At 36.1% G+C, this 17,174-nt stretch overlaps 4 protein-coding genes across 7 annotated transcripts in view; 3 read left to right on the forward strand and 1 right to left on the reverse strand.

Annotated features, from left to right (window-relative positions):
- LOC105569284 (tyrosine-protein phosphatase non-receptor type 1) overlaps positions 1 to 10,581 on the forward strand; it is a 13,132-nt gene extending 2,551 nt beyond the window's left edge. The window contains exons 2-9 of one of the 3 annotated variants that reach the window (XM_012025636.1): positions 1,477 to 1,638; positions 1,734 to 1,993; positions 2,101 to 2,326; positions 2,409 to 2,561; positions 2,822 to 2,999; positions 3,073 to 3,289; positions 3,368 to 3,478; positions 10,292 to 10,581. In XM_012025636.1, the coding sequence (XP_011881026.1) occupies positions 1,477 to 1,638; positions 1,734 to 1,993; positions 2,101 to 2,326; positions 2,409 to 2,561; positions 2,822 to 2,999; positions 3,073 to 3,289; positions 3,368 to 3,478; positions 10,292 to 10,355 (1,371 nt within the window). In that variant the 3' untranslated portion in view covers positions 10,356 to 10,581. Of the gene's footprint in view, positions 1 to 1,476; positions 1,639 to 1,733; positions 1,994 to 2,100; positions 2,327 to 2,408; positions 2,562 to 2,821; positions 3,000 to 3,072; positions 3,290 to 3,367; positions 9,764 to 10,291 lie in introns of those variants that run through there. The other 2 variants (XM_012025634.1, XM_012025635.1) reach the window with 2 other exon arrangements.
- Positions 10,582 to 11,465: 884 nt separating this feature from the next.
- On the forward strand, positions 11,466 to 13,680 carry LOC105569285. The gene is made up of 2 exons (XM_012025637.1): positions 11,466 to 12,135; positions 12,530 to 13,680. The coding sequence occupies exons 1-2, from the start codon at positions 12,133 to 12,135 to the stop codon at positions 12,881 to 12,883; spliced, it is 357 nt and encodes a 118-aa protein (XP_011881027.1). The 5' UTR covers positions 11,466 to 12,132; the 3' UTR covers positions 12,884 to 13,680.
- A 404-nt stretch (positions 13,681 to 14,084) lies between these two features.
- On the reverse strand, positions 14,085 to 15,486 carry LOC105569287. 2 transcript variants are annotated; one of them, XM_012025639.1, is made up of 2 exons: positions 15,118 to 15,486; positions 14,085 to 15,023 (listed from the first exon to the last, which is right to left on the reverse strand). In XM_012025639.1, exons 1-2 carry the CDS (start codon positions 15,404 to 15,406, stop codon positions 14,689 to 14,691), a joined length of 624 nt encoding a protein of 207 aa, XP_011881029.1. In that variant the 5' UTR covers positions 15,407 to 15,486; the 3' UTR covers positions 14,085 to 14,688. The 2 variants fall into 2 exon arrangements, with proteins under 2 accessions (XP_011881029.1, XP_011881028.1); XM_012025638.1 differs by having other exon boundaries at positions 14,085 to 15,038.
- Positions 15,487 to 15,791: 305 nt separating this feature from the next.
- The window catches only part of LOC105569309, a 5,545-nt gene continuing 4,162 nt past the window's right edge, over positions 15,792 to 17,174 (forward strand). The window contains exons 1-3 of the mRNA XM_012025664.1: positions 15,792 to 16,205; positions 16,667 to 17,018; positions 17,081 to 17,133. Of these exons, the coding sequence (XP_011881054.1) occupies positions 16,188 to 16,205; positions 16,667 to 17,018; positions 17,081 to 17,133 (423 nt within the window). The 5' untranslated portion in view covers positions 15,792 to 16,187. The remainder of the gene's footprint in view (positions 16,206 to 16,666; positions 17,019 to 17,080; positions 17,134 to 17,174) is intronic.

Below are 17,174 nucleotides of genomic sequence, written 5' to 3' on the forward strand. Positions count from 1 at the left end.
GTTCTAGCATCGTGGACACAGGCCTTAAGAGCCGTGACGGGGTGTCTGAATATTTTTTATTTACTGCGAAAAATATTATACCTCGGCCAGGGTTTGAACCTGGACCTGCCTCTCACTAGGCGGGCGCCTCAACCAATTGGACCACCGGGGCACATAGAGAGCGAGGTCCAGGCTCGAACCCTGGCTGAGGTAAGTTTTCGCAATGAATTCAAAACGAGGGGGAAAACCGCTGCGGGCATTGTGGTGTACAGAGCGGCATTACTGGGCACTACTGGGCATCACTACACTGAGAAAAAAGCTTGAAGACATCTATGATAGAACGTATTTCAGCTAAACCAAGCAGGATTTCGAGTTGTCACGATAGGGCTCGATATTTTGTAACCAGAAGTGTGACAGACTTCACTACACGTCTAGTAAAGTCTTAGGCCCGGTCTACAATGAGTCGTTAGTCCTTAGTTAGAAGTCGCAACTATATGTTGATCCTTTTCCTTTCTGGGTGGAAGGAAAAGGACCGACATATAGTTCCGACTTCTGACTAACGACTAACGACTCATTGTAGACCGGGCCTAAAGGAATTGTCAGATTCGTCCATTTTCTAACAGGCGACTGGTTAAATCTACCAGATTTCTTATTAATGCAACCAGATCTTTTTTCAGTGTAGGCATGTTTTGGGCATTAGACCTTGCTGGGCAGTGTAGAGATAAAATAAGATAAAATAAGATAATAAGACAACGTAATGCCCAGTGGGCATTGGTGTACAAGGTTTTGGTCAGCGGTTTTCCCCTCGATTTAAAGTGTGAAATATTTAGACACTGTCGGCTCTCAGTCCTTTATTCCTTCAAATTTGTGCTTATCACATTTGAGCCACACGTGTTAATTTGTTACATTCTATTTTATATAAAACAGATCAAAACGCTCGAAAAACTTGCCAACAATGTACGATTATATAATACAATGTATAATATACAATTTATCAACTTGCGCAAATGTTTTAAACGTATTTATCGGCTGCAAAATGGAATGTTTCTGGACGCAGAGAGCACATTGTAGATTAGGCTTTAATTCAACGTACTGCAATGTGCAACAGAAACGCAAAATTTCTCGCAACTTGCTCGAGTACATCTGCTTGTAATCCATATATATGTATAATATATTGATCAGTTTAATCCTCCATGTACAAAAGTATGAGCAAACGTTATTCTTTGCTGTGCGTTTGTGCGTCAGACTTCACTTGTGGCTGTACATTTTAGAGCGATACTCTGATACGCGATTGTTAATGCAATTGTGTTAATTAGCGAGTAAGTGTGTATTGAAGATCAGCATCAAAATCAAGCTTGGAAATTAAAAAAATATAAAGTTTTATTCCCATTTATCTACGTGCTCCCAATGTAGTTTTATGGGTTTACCTGTGAGATAAATGCTTCCTTGTACGCTTACAATTCTTTCGTTAATGACGCGCTTTCATATATTTTGCAGGAAATACGTAGCGAGTGTGAGTCTTTCCGTTACACATGCAATGAATCAAAAAAGCCACAGAACAAAACCTTAAATCGCTACAGAGATGTGGCGCCGTACGATCATACTAGGATTATACTTCAAAGAGGCGTATGCGATTACGTTCACGCCAATCTCATACAGGTAAATGCGCTGCAGGTGTCGTGCTTTTCACAGCATGGTATAAACGACTGATAACGGCGATGCGGGTATATTACATTTGTCTGTATACCGCATAGGTGGATCGCGCTGAAAGGCAATATATCCTGACGCAAGGACCCTTGCCGAATACCGTCAGCCACTTTTGGCTGATGGTGTGGGAGCAAAACTGCAGGGCTGTATTGATGTTAAACAAGATCATCGAGAAGAACCAAATCAAATGTCATCAATATTTCCCACTGGACGACAAAAAACCCACTATGACATTCGAAGACGTTAGTATAAAGGTGGATTACATCAGCAAGAAGGAATTGTCAGATTATACCACTAGAACGTTACGGTAAGGACGCACGCGTGTTGTTGAAGCCCCGTCGAGACTTGTCTCGTAATTGGCAATTTTTCTGCACAAGAGTCATAACGTGTTCAATGTTTTCAACTTATCTGCAGTATAACGGACTTGGAAAGTAACGATAGTAGGGAAATCTTACACTTTCATTACACCACTTGGCCAGATTTTGGTGTGCCGCAACGTCCAACGGCGTTTTTACGTTTCTTGGCAGACGTGAGGAAATCAGGAGCGTTAGATCAAAATGTCGGTCCGTCCGTTGTTCATTGTTCCGCGGGAATAGGACGATCGGGGACATTTTGCTTGGTTGATGCATGCCTAGTATTGGTACGTGGAACGCCGTAAACGACTTCTGGTTTGCAGCGAGACCGCTTTAGCATTTGATAACCACTTGCTGTTTGGATTGCAGATTGAAAAATATGGTTTAAACGCTCTGGATGTACGGCATGAACTGATAGAAATGAGGCGATCTCGTATGGGCCTGATACAAACGCCTGAACAACTTTGTTTTTCATATGCTGCCATCATTCAAGGAGCAAAACAATTGCCACTCGATAACATGGTGAGTTATTAATAGTCGCACAGTGCTGTTCTTTATCGAGTAGATTATGATAATTACAACAGTCCTTTTTCCTTGAATTTTTAATACTTCTTTTCTATATATGATATTTTACTGGATACTATATTTATGCACTTTTTTGGCGTGCAAAACACGTCTGATTTTATTAAATATTTTTTTTTGACAAGAAATGTTTCTAACAAAATTTTACAGCGATAAATTATTGTAATCAAACTTAATCCTCGACTCACTACATTTTACAGGACATGAATAACGAAACAACTCAAGATGAGATAATAACCTATGACGAGATGAATAATAAAAGTGACCATCCATTAGAAAAAGATGACGAACCTCCTCCTTTACCACCTCCGAGAGGAGAGTCTTTAACGCGTAGTATAATGGCAGATCTAAGCTCGGACGGCTCGACTGATGACAATGGTATTTCTGTCTTTCTCATTGTAAAAGAATTGCTTCATTAAATGGCTTTCGTGCTATACTAGGACATTAATAGAGGATATGTCAATTACAGAAGAATTAGGTGGACCGCCTGATAAACCGCTACCAAGTGAACCACCAAATCATGTAGAATTATCTGCGGACACAATTCTGTCTACTGCAAATTGTGTAGGCGAACAAAACTTAGATGACGGCACAGTACTTGACGAAACTCTTTCTGATGACGCTGAGAACTCTATTATAACAAACAATTCTCCGTCCAATTCAGACGCGTGAGTAACGTCTCCTTGGTTACTGGTGTGAATTATTTAATATTTGTGTCGATTGTAAATTTTGTTTTCTTAAAACAGGAAAGGGGAAGTACGTCGGCGCAAAGCGGAAAAGAATGAACGACTAGCGACACAAGTACGCGAGATGAAACGCCGGCAGAAGGAGATGGAAGAAAGGCAGAAATTCAAGAGGTCATTATTTTACCCCCTTAAAATAAGCTTAGGCATTGGGATCGGTGGGGGTATCATAGCGATCTGTTACTATCTGTACATGCGTAGTTAGATCTATCTTATCACATTTAAGGATGTCGTACGTACGTATATATCATCTTTTGAACTATCAATACTATTTCTATGACTCGCATAAGTGAAGAAAGTTGCTCTTAATATGCGATTCTATTGTGAGATTTTAATGACCGAATTTTGGTTGAAACATCATTGAGAGAGTAGTTAAATAAAAGATTGTCGTATCATACGATCGGCAGTAGAATCACATCGCCAGCAATACCGCAAACGATACTGTCTCTGTTATGGAAGGAATGAGCAAAAAGGAAATAGGAAAGGTAGAACGCAATAGAAGAACAGGAAAATGCTAACAAGTGCAAGGTATATTAGTACGATTTTGGATTGCACTGTTACATATTCAGTAGTAAGAACAAGAGTAAAAGTGTGGACGAAGCAGGAAAGGAGATGGACTTTCGATTTGTATTTTTATATTGTGATTTATTCCGAGTATGAGTATCTAAAATGTTGGAATATGTATATTCTTTTCACAACTCTTTTATTACACTTGCTACCAAGAAACGAATAGCTTATTCCGCATATGTGCTTACGGAGACACTGAAGATAAGTAACTTTTACGACACAATTTTTGTAGATTTTTAAGTTATAAACATATTACTTGCAACAATTGTGTTAACTATCCAGGTACATTGCTCTTGTAGATAAAATATTTACTCAAAAGCTAGTTATGCTATATCACAATATAATCATATAACTTTATAAAAATATGATTGTATGAATTTGCGTAAATTCCGATCATTCAATCTTTATTTACTTGTAGCGTTGATAATACACTCATATGTATAGTGATACATATAAACACACCGAAAATCACAGATATATAAAATTAAATTAAGCCTGTCCGACTGTTATTGGATATAGCTTGGACTTTGTCGTTTCTCACAAATAGATGCACTTTTATCTAACTTGGATCTTTTTCTTCTTATTTATTTAATATGATGATAAATAAATAAGCGAAAAAGGAGACGTTATATTTCTGTGGTTTTCGACTAACCGTTTCTAAGTAAATAAACTTGATGTTAATAATATCAATTTCTTTAGTAGCGTTAAATGGGTATACTAGTGATAGACTTAAAAAAGAATTTGTTAAACGATTTTATTATAGTTCCATAGATTAATGTTTTTAATTGCTGATTGGAGTAGATTCTACTGTCTTATATCAAAATTATTCGTAAAAATTATTCGTGAAAATTTATGCATATACATATTATACATTAACACTTAACAAAAAGGTTTCAAAAATGTTTCTCATTTATTATGATAATTATGCTTAAACTTTTTATTCTTTGGCTATGAGTAAGATATACTTTCTTCTTATTTATAATATTTTTATTTTCCTTTTTTGTTACAACGGAATCTTACATCTCATGCAAATCGTCATCTGGGATGATAATATTTGCCGCAACTACCTTAATTTGCACGATGATAGCATGTAGAATCAATTATTTTTATTTACAACAAGACATTCCTGAATGAATATTAGCTTCAAATTTCTTACGCTTAGAAATGGAATTATCTTGGATGCGATTATGTAAAAAGATTCTATTCCCCATGTCAAGAGAACTTTTGCTGATAAATGATTTGTACCTTTTTTCTGTTATCAAGTAAGTTACACAAATAATGTCACGAATTTTTAGTTTGACATGGAAATCGTTGGTAACAACAAAAGAAAAGACACCAAAATATGCAATATTGTTATAAATAAGCAAAGTGTTATTTCCAAGAGTTAGTGATTTCTCTCTCTCTCTCTCTCTCTCTCTCTCTCTCTCTCTTTCTCTTTCTCTCTCCGTGATATACTCTCGCTTTGAATCTTTTTTTTAAATCAAATCCTATTTATGCATTTATCAATATCTTTATTAAACTTCGAAAATTTAGTGATAAAGTTTCGTTAATTGTTAGAGGGAAGTGTTGGAAAGGGTTTAAAACAAAATCTTAGAAAATGTGAATTCCAGCTCATTGCCCAACAGCGTACGCTGCAAACTGTGCATTGAGCGTTGTGGATAAAGACTGAGTACGTCTAATGACCTCTAGGAGGACAGAAGGAGGAGGAAAAAAAAACCGAGCGGTACAATAACGAAAGTTAAGCCCGCGTATTTCTTAAGTCGAGCTTTTATACAAGCCACTTTGAGAGAAAGACTTGTCAGATCGTGTTCCAATCCAAAGATAAAGCGTGATGAGAAAAATGTGCGTCGCGACGTCTTGAAAAGATGCGCGTCACGTAAAACGTATTTTTTACTTTTGTACGTTACTACCGTTGGAGCACGATCTCCCAACGAGGTTTTCAGACACGTCGTACTTGCGCATATCGACGCGCTCGTCTTCGCGTGATTATGTACATTGATTAGAATTACAGGTGTGCGAATCATGTGTGGCCGAGTCAAATCGAATCTTTTCATGTTCAAATTTAAATAAATATCTCCTGGGTTCATTATACGTTGATTTGAAAATAAAATCATGCACTTGACCATTTTTCAATGACATTTTATTTGAAAAATAGTTTAATCGTTACATTACAAATATTATATTTATTAGACGGAAAAACGTGATCGATTCGAAGTCGAATCGCCGATGACATTTGAATTCGAGTCTGTTTGATTCGAAAATCAAGCCGTGAGTGAGTGATTCGATTCGAAGCAATTCGCACACCTCTAATTAGAACGTTGCAACAGAAATTGAATGGAAAACGGAGAAAAGGAGCGGAGAGCACTCCACGTGAAACACGATGTCGAGGGGATATGCAGTATTCTATTGTCAACAACACGTTTTAACTTTACGCACTAATATACTATTGTTATCTAATTTTTATCGAGATATTATTTATGTAAGTATAAAAACCGCGGTCTGCGACGATTCGATTGAGAGGAAACGACACGATTAATCTCGTCACGATTATTATCACGTCGTTGGCGAGACGCACCATAGCGTGGGGATCCGTTCCATCGCTCCATGCGAAATATAATCGAAGATGTGTCCAACTCTCGAGGACGGCACGTAATTCACTCGGTTAACAAAGAAATTCGCGATCGTCCACCCGCCGTTTCACGGCGCGAAAAAGAATCGGGACGAACGATCGCGGACGCTCATCTCTCCTGTTGTTGGCGATCGCGCGAAGCTTCCGGAAGTGAGACATACGCTCATGAAAGTTCGCAGGTCACGAAGACACGGTGCTAATTAAAAGTTCCGAAAAACCGATGTGCGCTCCGACGTGCGTGCGTTCGTGTGTGCATGCGTAGACACGAGATGAGATGCGCGTATTATGAGAGAATGAAGGAACGATGGGAGCAGTCACCGATGTTGATCGTGCAACTCGCTTATCGAAGCACTATTCGGGAAAATGCGAGCATGGTTTCGTATTGCCACCATAGAAATTGAATTTCCCACCCGGTAACAATTTTAAAGTAGCAGCTTACCATTTTTATCGTAACGTTTTTTAACATTAAAGAAACCGTTTTTCTCCCGTCGATTGCATTATGTGCGACGATGTTTTTACGCGTCATCCAATTATGAGCTTTTAAAAAAAAGCATCTATGGGCTTCACACTCAGCATCGGACAAGGCATGCGAGAGCAGGCCCGGCGACGCATTCTTTTATACTACTCGTGTGCATACAATAGATATAACGTTATACAAACAAACAGAAACACAGAAACATAGCTAAGTGCCTACTCGTACGAACAAGGGGAGTGAAGGAAAATACACACAGCGATCGGTGAATTGTGTAGCGACAGCGATTTCTCCCCTTTTTGGAAGAGCATAGTCACCGTGGAAGCGAGCCGTTTTTATTACCCGACAATATATAAATAGATAGTTATCTATAATAGTAAAAATCTAAGGTTGATTTATTCAAAATGGTACTTTCGGTGGTGCTCCCGCTACATTTAAGGCAATAGTAAAACATCGCTTTTCTCGGAATGCACAGAATTTTTTAGAATAATGCAAATACACGTTCCTTGTTAATCGACAACTTCGACAAAATCGCCTCTCAATCGTAAAAATGAGCAAGAAATGGAATAATTGTGATAGAAATGTATATCTTGCTCGACTATAAATTCTCACCACGTTACATGTTGTAACTTTTTTTGATTCTACGCAGAATGGCCATTTTGAATTAATCAATTTATCATAATTTCCGGATTGCCGAGCGATCGTGCATCAGGGTATCGACGAAATACGAGCGATAATGTCGAGCTTATTCTCGAGTAGAAATCGACTTTGTATCATTAACTAGACGCACTTGATCGTGAACGTGCGCGAGGAAATTCTGACAGTCGCAGGAACCTACAAGTCTCAAATTTAAAGCAATATATGCGGATCATCGCGGCGATATCGAATGTGTACGATTCGATCGATACGCTTGGCAGCCGGACTAATAATCGTAAGAATCGAGTGTACGCATTAGGCAGATGTAAGAATGGCGAGACAGAGAAAATTGACGGCTCTTGATTCTTAGAAGCGCACCAGCTAGAGCATACATTTTTATAAATCATGATGATGTCGTTTAGTCTACATAATGCATCCTTTATATACTACGGGGCCTTTTTACAATTACTGACGATTATCAGTCGTCGATTATCGACGCGAGAAAAAGAAACATAGATTTATTGTCAATATGAAAAATAGGTAATTGTGAGCGTGCTTCTCAGAGGATTAAGACAAAAATATGTGAAGATGGAGAAAACTGTAACGCTTGTTCGATTAATCGACTGTCAATTGAGCATCTTACAAAATAAATTATTGTTTCCATAATTTTTTTTTAGTTTTATCAAAAGTCGTAATAGATAGAAAACTGAGAAATTGCAGAAAGAAAAATTCGTAAAATTTACTAACAGAACCAACACAAATTCTGGCTATTGAGATGATTGTGTAGAAGAATACAATTGCTTTTTACGTTGTTTTTGTATATTAGAGAAGATTTAAAAAAATAATCGCTTAATCGTACAGCGTCGGTAAAGGTAATAGTTCTCCCTAGCCCATTCTGCATCTTGCACACCTCGAACTGTAGTTACATTTACGATGTACCGTTGTAGAACTATAGCGTCGAATGGTATTTTAATGTATGGAAAACTGAATGCACAGTAAAGGAAGGGAAACGGAAATTGAAAGCGTGTGTGAAAGAAAGAATTTGGATTCAAGAAGAAAGAAATTAGGGGTGAAGAGAGGAGCGAAGTGCGTAACGAGACATTGTCTCAATTAGTCGCACAAATTACCGAAAAAATCTACAAATATTTAAAATTATCAAGTACTAAATTTTTCTTATACAAAGCCTTAATAACTTCTTGTGCAATATGTATGTATTTTTTTTCTAGAACCATTTATCGTTTCTAGAAAGTTTATTCTCTAATATTGATTGGTTAACGAACGAGCGTTATTCGTCGAGTTCTAATTATCGAATGTATCAGATGAGATCTGTTTATACATAATCAGCTGATACGACAGGAAGATCGCTACGTTAAACCGTTTTCCAGTCGTTCCTCTCTTTCACGTGAATTCTATGATGGACAAGTTACACGAATGGGCACTGGACGATCACATGAAGATTTGCATACAATAAAATTATTTATAACGGAAGTAACGAAACGGCAAGATCAATGCTCTCGCGAATACGCACGTGCATCAGGCCGCTTCGTTCGAAATGGTTCCCTCCTGCGAGAACATTCTCAATGTAGAGGCTGTACTTGGCAGATATTTTACACTCGAAGTAGCGTTGTGAGAGTAGAATCTCTCGCATTGTAGGTTTCATACAGCATAAATTTAAAACACGTAATTCTTACAATTGTGCATTTTTCACCGCGAATTTATTTTCGCAAAATACATTTCTATGGAAAGTCCGGATTCATGTACTATGGATTCAGGTAATACAGATGTTTTTTTACGAATCATCGACGCAAGTATAGTAGATCCCAGACAATCATGGCGAAGGCATCTCAAATTATTTAATCAGATGTACTTTCTTATGTTTATACCTTCATAAAACTTGACTAGAATTAGTGCAGTGGATTATTGATTATTCGTCAAATTTGTAGGAACATTTTGTTTCGTTTTAATGCCCGATGATTCATCAAAAATTCGGTGTTTACCAGGAGTACTTTTAAATCTTAATAAAAATCAATATGTTTTGCATCCATATGTTATTTGTGACTAGCGATTTTAGTTCGTAAACCATATTGATAAGTGACATCTCTTGGTATATTATTTTCCAACTAGATTAGATCTCTCAGTGGCAATAACGGCTGTACTAGTATCAATGAATATTATTTTAAATTAGCCACGAATCTCATTTCTCGTAAATATATGAATTACTGATAAGCTAGTGATAGTAGTACACCAGTTATTGATATCGTTCTCTATCTTTCTCTATCTAGAGTTGACATTGAATCGTTTATTTCGAAAATTATAAATTACATTTAGAAAAATCTTGACGAATTTATCAATTCTTGACATTGCGGAATTAAAGTTATACCATTTTCGAAATAAACGGCTCGATTTACATGACCCCGATTCTGTCCTGTCTTGCAATCTGAATTTGAAATTCTCAAATCGCATAAATCCCGAGGTATTTACATATATGTTTATAAGCGATGCAAACAGCCCCCTCGAATTATTTTCTTAGCACAAGTTATTTTCTCCCCGTTTGTCGTCTCGTACTTAGTCTTTCACGTTCAATTAAAGCCCTTAGAGATCCTTATCTGATGATTTCTTTCAGATCAAAAAGCGAAACTACCGAAAGCGGCGAATCGGTGCACGAGGAGGCTGAATCCACCATCTAAATTGAAAGAAAAAAAGAAAAAAAATCGTCCTTCCATAGAATAATTCTCCGTTGTGTGCCTTGTCATATTTTAAAAGAATCCAACTAGACATGAATCTGTTTCAGTACAATAAAAATACTTAATAGAGACAAATAAACCTAATTGTTTGCTACACAGAAATATGATGTACGTATATTTGTTTTCGCAGGCTCTTGAGTCCTGTATTATATTTAAGGATGAATCGCAATTTTCGTCTTTTCCTAGTTTCTGATTATTTTGTAACTGAAAAAAGTAAGACTTTTTAATTAGTATCTTTTACGGTACATTAAGTATTAATGTACTGTAAGAGAAATATAGAAATAAATGAAATCATAAAGAATAGAAATCATACAAATATATTTATAAAATATATTTATAAAAATTGATATAATTTTACTATTCTCTCCATATGATAATTCGTTTCTTAAACAAACGTATCAAAATAAGGCAATTAATGAAAATGAGTAAATTGAAAAACGATTTTTCATATGGTTTTTTATCAAAACTGACGTTTTTTAACTATAATATTAACAAGTAGAGAGAATGTTTTCAAACTACGAATTATGCAATATTGATAAGAACGAAGTTAAATTTTCACATGTGCTGTGATGTAACAATGTGTAACGTAGCATTCTAGAGATGACTCTCTCTTATGTCATACGTCACGTGAAGATTTAACGCGACTGCATTTTAGATAATAAAATATTTAACAAGAATATCTTGTGTAACATATTAAAAAAATAAAATAAATTACCAAATTTATTCTTATTATTTCGGTTAAAATTGGCAATAATCGACAAGTATTATAATAATAAATCAATAAACGTGTGCATGAATATATTTTGACATTTTGACGTAGAAGCCAATCCCCTATATATTAGATATCTTCATTATTTTGAATATTACTTTTTCGTTATCGTAAAAAAAATTTATATTACCTAACAAAATTTGGCTAAAGCAGTTTTTAAAACTTTGTTCTTAGTGCTAAACTTGATAAAATAATCAACAAAAGTTATTTGCAATTATAAGTATTCTAATACGAGACATAAAAGATAATGGAATTTTCGAATGCGATAATATTTAAATACTTTAATCCACAACAAGACAAGAAATTGGGAAAAAACTAAATATACCTAGATAAAATATATTTTATGAGGCGGAAAGTACATGTAACTTTGGTATAAGCAAGAAACTCCAAATCTAGAATGAATCTAGAAAATGAGTGGCATCTTATAGAACGTACTAGAGAGATCACGGCGAAATGTTTTAGATTTTGTCGTGTCGTTCTTATGGGCGCATATTTGCGCGGTAATTTTGGGGAATCTCGCGCGAATCGACATACTAAATTATCAGTATTTTACGCGTAAACAGACAAGCATCGAGGGGGACGTTCCCTTGTAGTCAAATTAACACCTGCGAGGCCGGCAAAACAAGAAGCAGAGTAGTACACTCGGGATAGATCGGTGGTGTGTCACGTCTACCTAGTTTACCAGGTCAGTTATCACCCGTCGTAGAACGTCATTGTATAATTAGCATGCTCTGGTTTGACGTCATTGTTTCATATAAATACCGAATGCTCGATCTCGGCCACCATAAACTCACGAGAGAGCTGCCTACGACGTGCTATTATACTCCCTAATAGACGCTTCGCATTGAAACGCTACTTCCTCCTTTGAGTAACGTAATCTTGAACGTGCGAAAGCGATCGTTATTTTCTTATAAAGTATCGTCGATTTAATCCAGTACTTTCAAACACAGAATGGTAAGTATATATTTTTGAGTTTAAACAGATTCACCTGTTGCCGCGCGTTAAACGTTGCAATTTCTATATTAAAAATTTTTCGAATAATTTATGAAATTCAATAAGGTGCAACGTTTTATTTTCAAATAATTGAAACTCGGATTAATTAATTCCTGAATTTGTTTGTAACAATTGTCCGAAACAAGTCCGTTTTATTCTAATGAGTATATTCATCCGTGTATCGAGATCTGCTTTATGTATGTGCTGAGAATTCTTTAATTATTTTTATTTTTAGAAGTTTTTAATTATTTAAAAAGTCTTAGAATAAAAATTGGCTAGCAATTATTCGCAAATCTTTAGATGTTTATCGATGTTATGGATATAAAGGCACTATCTCCTCTTCTTTCTCATGTAGATGGCTGCCACAATCGTTGTCTCTGCACTGCTGTTTGTTGCCTGCTCGTACGCATTACCTCTTAGAACGGCGAGAATGTACGGCTCTCCTCTACTTGTTGTGCCAGTACTCGTTCAGGAACTCGAGGATCCTCAGGCTTTGATAAACGAAGAATCGATGTACGCGTTAAACGACGGTTCTAAAGTTGCGGATGGCAGCTTCAACATTGAGAAGCGCAGCACAGAAGAAGCAGATGATGATGATCTTGAGACTGCAGCTGGTTCCAATGTTCTCCGTCCTCTCTTCGTCTATCGCCAGCAGGTTGCGTACCGAAAACGTGTCAGAGACGCGATTCGACGAGGTAGGCGAATATAAGTGGGGGAGGAGAAGAAAAATCTGGATTTGGGGATTTCGGCAATTGCAATTCATTGTTATCTCATTTTGGTATTATCGGGAAGATAATACATTCGAGATACTTGGAGACCTGCATCTGCAGCCTTATTGGCCCTAAAGATCTTCAAAATCCTAAAGAAGGATTGAAAAAGAATCGAGCTTGCGATGAGATAAACTTCATGAAAAGGTAGAGATACACAAAGATCAAAGAAACATGAATAAATAAAAGGGATCGATAAAGGAAAACGAAAATGGCTTTGCATCAAGATGATTCGATTAAACAAAGTACAAACATCTATTTCGGAAACTATAGTGAGCTATAATGATGAAATAGCTTATTTTATAACTCATATCCGAAGCTCATCAGGGAAATAAAAGCTTGCCGCTCGCGAATACTTATAGGTGTGTCTGTGAGCGCAGAAGAGTAAGAACTCAAACTTATAAACAGCGAAGCGGAAGACTCGCGCCAACATGAAAATTTTTGGCGCAAATAAAACTGTTCACATGTCGACGAAGCTTACCGCGCAGATAAAAAACTATGTGAGGTAGAAAAAAGATACAGAGAACCGGTAACGAAAGGAGTTTTCGCGTTGAAAAACGGGGTGAGCTTTAAAACGGCAGCAAGGGGTATTGAACTCGTACAGCATAATTACGCTAAAAGATTGTGGACCTCGTTATTTCGACGAAAATTAACTGTGCAAATTAACGAGCACGGACTAAGCTTGCTGATTTAGGAAGGCCTTTCTTTTAAGCAGAACAAGAGCGATAGAAAAAAAAAATGAAGGAAGCATTTAACTATTTTACGATCACATATGATCTCTTACAAAAATTCCTATAGGTTTAAGATTAAAATAATTAAGTCTGCAAGAGTGGGAGCTGATTAAAATAATAAATAGAATAACCGGAGAAATAGAGGAAGCGCGCAATGTATGCATATCTTTGTAATGAATCATAGCGATAATTAGCGTTTTCTTTTAATTGTAAGTCGATTACTTGAAAATAGCGTTAATGCTCGAAAGCTGTCTACCAAAGTTGCGTTACACAAGCAAGCAAATTAATGATATTGCAGTTATTCGATTGTATACATATGAAAGCGTTACATTGTGATACGATTTCTTTGAGAAAATGTTACGTGTGTAATAAATGAAACACGTATGACATTTTATAAATAAATGTAGAAAAATTGATTATATTATACGTTTACTTCTTGTTCCTGTCATAATTTACAAATAATGATTAAGCGTAAATATGCTTAATAGAAAGATTAATAATAATGTATTAATATAATTATGTATAATGGACACATTTTTTATCTTTTAACACAATAACTTGTTTCTGGACGTATAGTAGAAAACTGTTATTGATACAATAGAAGAAAACGTTTATTAAAATATCGAATCAAGAACACAGAAATTGATAAAATAATATAATTTAGTATTAATTTTAAAAAATGCGAATTTTATTTTAACACAAGACTTTTAAAGAAATTCAACGTCAACTGATTTAATTTCAAGCAACCACTTTGGCGAAGAAATATTTTAAATTATGAAACATTGTTAAAATCATTTCAGGAGCAGTCTTGTCAAGAAACATTACAATCTAGATGTTAATCACAAATTCGAAATTATTTATTTATATTTAAAACAACGACGTACATTTCTCTGTTTCTCCTACCAGGAATAATTTGTCATCGCTATTTTCTAAGATCTACTTACATAAATCTGGCTATGCAAATCTAATTTTCCCTTAAAGAGAAGAAAAGGTATAAAATTCAGAAACTTCCAGATTTACTTTCCCGAAAATACAGGATATCTCCAGTAGCTACGATAAGGCTGCCTCCAGTCGTTTGTTTGATACCTTTGATTAGGAAACTGTCCTCTATAATACGAATTCCAATACGGATATGGAGATTGATATCTATCCTCGGCTACACCGAGATCGCCCTCAAGGTTCAGATTCTGTTTTGATGGAACGACACTCCTATTCTCGTCGTTGGTAGATTCAACATCGTTGGAAACGTTCTCAATCGAGGCGAGATTCAAGTAATCGCCTTTTTCAGCTTGGCGACTTAGACGAGCCGGTATTAAGACAGGATCCAGAAGGATATCGTGCGATGACAAACCTACAGATGGTTCCTCTTTGTGACATGCATCATCTCGATTTTTTATTGTGTCTTAAGTGCTTCGTATTTTTTATATAGCTGTTTGAAAACTCACCGGTTGAAGTTGCGGATGCGTCTGATGTCTTATTCAAGGATAATGGATTTTTCGCGTGTTCTCCAATTTGGGTAGCGTTCTTCACGAGATTATCATCGAACGAATGATTCTTAGTATTGTTCTGTGCATCCTGTTGTTTCAGCAGATCCGCGCGATGATTCTCGACATTTCGTACGTCATGCGCATCACCCCACAAAGTTTCTTTTGTCGTTGATGACTCTACGGACATCGATCCTGCCAGGATCGCGCAAGAGCAGAGGCTGAAGCAGATGACGCTAAAGCGTTCCATTTGAATCACGATTTTCCTGATGATACAAAGACTACAGTTTCCAATTGCCGACTAATGGCTCAGAAAGTCGAAGCATGTCTTTTATAGCTTGTTATTCAGCACTCTTGCTAAGTCACTCGCTAAACACCATCGAGTCTCGATATCGTTAAGAGCGCGCTAACGATAAGTATAATATTTCTTCGTGGTCGGTCAAACAGCAGTTGTTGAAATGTTCTCGTACGCCACATTATTTCGCAATCATTTCGCAAACTTGCGAAATGCTTGAAATTATATTAAAAACCCCAAACAGAATAAATGTCTAACAATTTTTTAAATTTTTCTGGTTAATTTTTTAAATTAAAATTTCTAAAATATAAGAAATAAAATATGACTGACGCATTCATATACTTATATGTTATATCAAGACTGAGCAGTATTTTATGGGTGAAAATAAGGGTGAAAATATATGAAAGGTACAAGATTTTAACTCGCCAGAAGTAAATGTTATATGATTGATAATTATGATTTTCAAGATGCAGCATGAAAGAGTTTAGATTTAAAAGACCTCATCGCATTTTATAGTTTGGAAGTATATCTTTTGAGATCTTGTTTCTATGATCCTCATGATGCAGCATCCATGCAAAGTTTACCGCAAGGTTGATACTCACGTTTATTAGCAGAGTAACGATAATTCTTTCAGCACGTCGTATAAAACCAGTACGATCCGTTATACCCTAACAGAGCTGGAAAATCCTTGGCGAAGCAGTCGTGTCAAAGCAACAGGAAGAACGTCGTCATCGCAATGAAAAACGACTCACCGGTACGTTCTTAGATCAATCGTTTGAAAAGTCCAATTTTCACTAGCAATTAACACAACACATATAAATGTACGAGAATACACACTCACTCTTCGCGTCATGGACAATGAATACAAATTTTCTATTTTAGAAAGATTATAAAGTTACAGAAAACGTGACTAGTATGTAATTTACTGGATTATAAATATTTAATCATTTTCATTATTAATGAAAATAAACTCAAGTTTACATATCAAAATGTGATAAAACCCAAAATCTCTTAATAACAAATTAATATTGTGTATTAATATTTTGGACAGATACTTTTCGTAAATTCTCTCGGTAATTAAATTAACCAAATTAAAATCTTGAAAAAGTAAAATCTACTTAAAATTTTAATTTAAGGTTTGTCTCTTAATCGCAATCCAACTTGTAGATCAGGACAGTTTATATCATAAAAGACTTTATTGATTGCACTTCATAGTTTGGAAGCATCATGTTCTTTGTGATCTTCCTATTATTTGTGGAGATATCAGACGCGAAACCTATTGAGTACGAAGACATTGCGAATCTGTTACCAACGGAACCTCAGACTACGAACGATACATTGGCAGCTATTGTGCGAGATCCGGTGGTGCAAGATGCTGTGCAAAATGCGGTCGGCAATGGATCCTTACAAGGCTTGGTGGTAAAGAAGAAAGTGCTTGTTATGCCTGCCACTGAACCTACTAAGGTATACACTTTATGCTATTCTTTTTTATACGCTATTAATTGTGTAAATATTAATTTAACATTTTTCTACACCCACTTGACTAGAGAACACGATGTTCAAGAATGCAAGTGACTCCTGCTGTTATTAACGATACTTGTTAATTATTAGTGTGATTACGATTGTTAGCTTTTATTAACGGCAACGGGCCACGTCGAAGTGTGATCAATCCTTTATACAGGGTGTCCTAAAACCACCGGAGGTCCTCTTATTGACAGATTCC

The sequence above is a fragment of the Vollenhovia emeryi genome, unplaced genomic scaffold (genome assembly GCF_000949405.1).
Source record: "Vollenhovia emeryi isolate VEMERY1.0 unplaced genomic scaffold, V.emery_V1.0 DF939125.1, whole genome shotgun sequence".
Taxonomy (NCBI): domain Eukaryota; kingdom Metazoa; phylum Arthropoda; class Insecta; order Hymenoptera; family Formicidae; genus Vollenhovia; species Vollenhovia emeryi.